Source organism: Charadrius vociferus, unplaced genomic scaffold (genome assembly GCF_000708025.1).
Source record: "Charadrius vociferus isolate BGI_N301 unplaced genomic scaffold, ASM70802v2 scaffold553, whole genome shotgun sequence".
NCBI lineage: Eukaryota > Metazoa > Chordata > Aves > Charadriiformes > Charadriidae > Charadrius > Charadrius vociferus.
This window is the reverse complement of record NW_009647688.1, coordinates 2,159,624-2,165,593: the sequence shown is the minus strand read 5'-3', so window position 1 is coordinate 2,165,593 and position 5,970 is coordinate 2,159,624. Positions and strand designations below refer to the sequence as shown.

General features: G+C 47.0%; 1 protein-coding gene across 1 annotated transcript; it reads left to right on the top strand.

The window, feature by feature from the left end:
* Positions 1-656, top strand: CEBPG (CCAAT/enhancer binding protein (C/EBP), gamma). Its single transcript, XM_009881385.1, has one exon. The coding sequence runs from the start codon at positions 106-108 to the stop codon at positions 556-558; it is 453 nt and encodes a 150-aa protein (XP_009879687.1). The 5' UTR covers positions 1-105; the 3' UTR covers positions 559-656.
* Positions 657-5,970: the final 5,314 nt, after the last annotated feature.

The following is a 5,970-nucleotide window of genomic DNA, read 5'->3' as shown; positions in this document are numbered from 1 at the left end:
CCTTGCCCTTGATCCATGTGAAGACCTGTTGGAAACGCCTCCTAGAAACAGAACAGTTTTCAGTCTCCTAAGAAATCCTGTTGTGTCCAAGAAGAGCCCGTCCAAATGAGCAAGACATCCCAACAGAACACCGCTACAGATGCGAACGGAGTAAGCGTGATTCACACCCAAGCACACACCAGCGGTTTGCAGCAGGTTCCCCAGCTGGTGCCCGTCAGTCCTGGTGGCGGAGGCAAAGCTGTGCCTCCGAGCAAACAGGGAAAGAAAAACTCCTTTGTGGATAGAAACAGCGATGAGTATCGTCAGCGCAGAGAGCGAAACAACATGGCAGTGAAAAAGAGCCGGTTAAAAAGCAAGCAGAAAGCGCAAGACACGCTGCAAAGGGTCAACCAGCTCAAAGAAGAGAATGAACGTTTAGAGGCAAAAATCAAGCTCCTGACCAAGGAGCTGAGCGTACTGAAAGACTTGTTCCTCGAGCACGCGCACAACCTTACAGACAACGTGCAACCTGTTGGCACTGAAACCACCACCACAAATCCAGAAAACAACGGACAGTAGACACAGTTGCAACTTTATGAAATGAACTCCCAAAGTGCAGCTTGTCTGCAACGCCCATGCAGTAACCAAGCAAAAACTCTCTTCTTTTAACCATCATTTTTTGGAGATTTTCTTCTTTTTGGGTTTAACACTGAAGATTTGATACAATTAAACCAGAAACTGCTTAGGGCATTTGTTTTAAATATTTTTCTCCTCTACAGGATTTATGTAATAAATGCAAATCTAAATTCATAGTCCACAAGGAGCTTAGTATTAGGGAAATAGCATGTTCACAGAAACATTCACTTACCTTCTTATAGTTTGCATAGTGGGAGGAGTCCAGCAGGATGGTTCACTGTAGTATCAGAAACTCGGAATGGGATAAAATGTCTTTAAAATACCTTTTAGCGTATTTAAGCCCTTTATTTTCTCCATTACATACTACAAAACCACAAAGGCCGTGGAGGGTGTTTGCTTTCCTGTTTGGTAGACTACTTTAAATCTGTAGAGCAAGTCCTATAAAGCACCACTTAGGTCTTTCCTGTCCAGTTCTAGCTAACGGGGAGGGTGTAGTGATAGTGAGCTGGGATGCTTACTGACGTTTTCTAGAAAAATAGCAATATACTATGATGATGTATAGAGGCAGCCGGCTTCCACACGGCACGTGAGGCTGACGCGTGATGTACAAGAGGTAAAGCAGCAACTGACAAAGCCTTTCCAGCTTGTGTTCACACTGCGCACATAGTGACTGGGGCCTTACAACAGCACGATTTTGGTTTTCAGAAAATGTCACAATGCTACCAAAAAACCGCTCTGCAAAATTGCATTCTTGCAGGTACCAGGGATGACAGAGCGTGCGGCTTGGCTGGGCAATGGGAAGGGTCCGGCAGCATCTGTTCGGCCACAAAGCATGGATCGCTGCTGGCTGACACCCGTCTCCGTTGTCATGGCTGTTCAGATTTGCAACCAAGAGCTGACAGAAGTTCACAATGAGGTTAAAAATAAATGGCCCAACTTTCAAGAACTGATTCAGTGGAATTTCTGTAGCTATCGTGCAGCTGTGTGAAGGAGTATCTTCGGTCTTGTTTTATTTTCATAAAAGTTTTTCTATAGCAACTTTTTTAATGCTAGTGCTGAGTCTTTGCCATGATCCATAATGCCATGGTATGTACTATATTGAGGATTTAAACAATAAAAGTAAAGCAGGAATTTTGATGTAACCTTAATTTATTTTAATTTTAAAATATTTTGTTGATGGTATGGTTGTGTTACATTTAACCTGTGTGTCTGGCTAGTGGATTATTACTCTGTCCTAACTTCCCTCCTACACTACCTTTTTCCACAGATTATTTTGTAGGATGCTTATTTGCCTCATATCTACTTAGGAAGAGAACGTGGGTATTATCTCTATGAAGATGCTGTTAGAAAATGAAACCTTGAAAAGTTCTTTTTGAATTTAAACTTTTAATACAAGCGGAACTTTTATGGATTGTTTTGGATTATGGTAGTCTTTTTACAAAGATATGTTTTTTGGTTCTAGCTGCAGCTTAAGTAGGTAGGGTTGAAATAATCAGAAGCTAATAAAAACCTTTTGCTTCTAGTGCTGGCTTCATTTTTCCTGTCCCTTTTCTGTCTCCCTCAAATACAGAGGTGTCCACCTCAAACAGCTATCTGGGAGAAATCAGTGCAACAGTCCCCATTCCTGTCTTCCACTCAGGTTTTTACGCAATGGAAAGAATCAGAAACTCATTACAGTTTTGGCTGAATTCCTGATTTAACCATAAAATAAAATAAAAAAAAAATTAAAGACTGAAAATGTACTGCAGTTAAAGAGGGGGGGAGAGGGAGGAACAGAACACCAAAACCCAGGAGGAAAAAGATGAGCCGAGAGCATCTCATTTGTTACCTGCGCGCCTGCTCCGGTGCAGGAGGCAGGAGGTGGTCTCTTCCCACTCATCTGCGCTGAGAACTGGGACCACGTGGCCCTGTTGTCCTGCGGCTGGTTTGCCAGGCTGATGTGGGATCCCCCCCAGTGACCCCAGTGAACAGAGGTACGAAATCCCTGGTATTTGTTTCTGATTTTGGTGAAAATGAGTTCCTAAATCTCTTTAAGTGGGAGTAATACTCTTTGAGATGCTCTGGAGGGTGAATGCTCCAACTGTTAACGCTCCCAACAGCTCCGATTCCACTTCCTTCTTGGTGAAAACCAAACCACTGAGTTATGGAAAGTCATTTGTTTGCACAGTGACATTTCTGGCGTACCAGTCCCCGCTCTTGCTTTGCTTGCCTAGGGAAGCACAGAGGCCGTGCAGCGCATCGGCTTAACACGTGAAGCCATGGACCTAAGGTTGTAACTTTATTATTTTCAACCTGCCCTCGGTGAGAGTTCGGTTGCAAGGACGGCGTTAGTCTGTTATGCCAAGCCCCCTCCTGCCCCAACGGCCGTCTCGGAGCCCCGAGGAGCGGGGGCAGAGGGGGCAGAGGCTGTGCTTTCCCGCTGCCCCACGTGGAGCAGCTCGTGCTGCGCGACAGCAAAATAAATGCTCCATCTCACCCTGCTGGTGCGGGCACTGCAGAGCACGGGACCTGGGCCACCTGGACGATTCTCTCTTCTACCTGAAGAAAGGCTGCAATAAATACACATCTACATGAGAAAATTTCAGCGTAGGCCTATGGAAGTTCAGGTTATCCTTTTGACACTTTTTCCTTAAGAACAACTGTAGTGTGTGACAGAATACAGTGCCCGTCACTACAAGGAGGAGTGTTACAGCTCCTCACACAGTGTACAGCCCCTGTACCACTACGGGGTCGGGTCTGCTCCAGCCTCGGCGAGCACCAGGAGGCTGCACCGCTCCGGCTGCAGCTGCAGCAGCACGACCGGTCCGGCCGATAAACCAGGAGTGCATCCGTCCCACCCCGGGGAGCTGCAGCGACTTAAATACAGTTCAGCAGCGCTCGGCCCTTTCTGAACACACAAACTGGCTCAACATAACGCGCTCTTTCTGTTACTTCAGTGCCGCTCTATTCCAGTCCGTTTGCACCAAGGGGAAAAGGCATTTGGGAAAACATGATAGCGAATGGCCTAAAATATCCTAATGTAGGCAAAAAGGAAGTTTGCCGTAACTGTATTTTCTCCCCACTAATCATTTTGAGTGTAGTGAATATCCCTTTGCCTTTTTTTAAAGGCTTACCTCCCTGCCCACCCCCAGTAATTTAGAAAAAAGTTCTAATTCACTTTTTGCTTAAGTGGATAAAAATTATCATAATTCCCCAAGTTCGTGGGGCTGATGATGAAGGAAAATGGGAGCGGGTGCACCATCCCAGACCGAAATGCATCCACGTCTCGAGCAAGCAACACGAGAGAGAAGCCGGTTACGTGAGGGAGTGCTTCGCCCCAGAACTGGCGGCAGCGTTTGTTCGCTGGTACATGTCGAAGCAGAACCAGTTCTGCCTCCCGCAGCGTGCCGCATTGCTCGACCCGTTCTGCAGGAGCAGAGTCCGCCGTCTGCCAGCGGAACCGCGGGCAGGGAAAGGCCCATGAACTGCACCGGGGTTACAGCTTCCTTGAAACGATTCCAAAACTCTTTTTTTGGAAATCTGTGAAGGGTTACTTTAAAATAGTAACTGCTACTGAACCCAAGGAACAGCAGGTTTCGGAGAGCCCAACGCGGTGAGCGGTCCCACGGGGGTGTGCAGAGCACGCCAGAGGAAAGCAGCGGGACGTGGGGGGAACAAGGGAGAGGCCACGAGTGCCGTCGTGCACTGAGAAAACCTCCCGGGTTTTAGGGTGAGATGAGTCCGGAGCAATGCCGGGGTAGTTTCTGCGTTGTCATACCGAAGCAAAGCGCGATGTCCTCCGCACAAGCGTGTTTCAGAGGTCACCTCGGAAGGAAGCATCGGCGCCGTTGCACCTACACCCTCCTCACCCCTTCCCCTTCGCAGTCGAGACCTCCCACACTTACCTCTTACAAACCAACACTGAGCAACCTTTAAGAAATGTAAATAGGCTCATTTGCTAATACGGCGACACTAATCATAAGGAGTGAAGTCCCCTGGATTATTTCACAATGTGTTTCTTTAGTCTCCAACGTGCAGCTTCCTATTTAGCAATGGGTGACGGGGCTGTTACGAATACAGTGCAGGTTCTCCTCACACACATCAGCCCAACTGGCAAAAGGACCTCTCTCTAGAACAACACGTGACAATTTTTATGGAAACTATGTCAGACCTCAATCCAGCCCCAGGCGGGGGCACAGGGACAGCAATGCAGTAGTTCTCGACCCCATCCAAGCCCATGCCGTGCTGTACACCCCATGTAAGATGGGCGCCTGCCGGCACTGCGAAGCTCACAGCGGTCCCGCCGCCTGCACACCAGCCCCGGGAGGTGAGCAACAGAACCGAGATGATAGAATCGGCCGATCCCTTCACGACGGGGAATCCCTCCTCTGGCCAGCGGTGAGACCCAGAGAGGCCCCGCCATCCTGCTGGGGCTTCGCTGCCCCCGACACGGCAGAGGGATGCTCCGAACGGGCTTTGCAGGCGAACTGCACAACTGAGCCTGAAGACCAAACAGGAGTTTTGATGTGTTCATAAATTGAGCAAGATTATTTTTATGTAGTTACAGCAACTAGTGCTATTTCATGATGCAAGAAACTTATTTATTGTCCTGCAGGCTGATGAACACCTTCAGTAAAGAAAGGCTTCTCTGGGTAAATTAAATCTTGCATGAATAGAAAGTCATTTTATGATCATTATTAACATGTTGTGGTGTATCCAAATAAAATGTACATGACTTCATTCTGAACCGGCAAACACCGGACAGTTAAAAGCAACTCTATCATTCTGCAGAGCATATGCTGCTGAACGACCCTGAGCCCGGCGGCAGAGATGCTCCCTGCTTCCGATTTCTAAGGCTCACGAATGCCACAGCAATCCACTTTTCTGGGGAACAAACACATGGACAAATCTAGTAAGAATTGGGCTGTGTGTGAAGGACCAGTACAGCCACTACCCAGAGCAGATAAATCTGGCTAATGAAGGGTCAAAGTTTCCAGAGCACAAATTGGTAGCAAGGTCAGATAAAGTAGCAGGAACGGGAGCAGAAGAGCATAATGATCACAAAGTTGTGCGCACAAATGATGCCAAGGATGAATTTTAATAAAAATTTGATTCTGCTTACTCCATTGACACTGAAATAAGATCCGTAAGAAAAATATAAGTGTCATTATGTCCATCGAGTACAGCTGATTTTTCTTCTGTGTTTTTTGCAGTGCTTGTGATGAAGTTTAAAAGAGGACTTAAGACGGTTACAATTGCTGACAGCGTTCAGATAATCCATTTGGTATTGTAAAGAGTCTCAATCATCAAAATTCAGACTTAATTGCAAGATATGTCTGAGCTGGGTTCTGACAGAAGTCTGAGCCCCACCGATAA

Bases quoted from the DNA above. Each gene is read 5' to 3' on its own strand.
- CEBPG (XM_009881385.1), top strand. From the start codon at position 106: ATGAGCAAGACATCCCAACAGAACACCGCTACAGATGCGAACGGAGTA.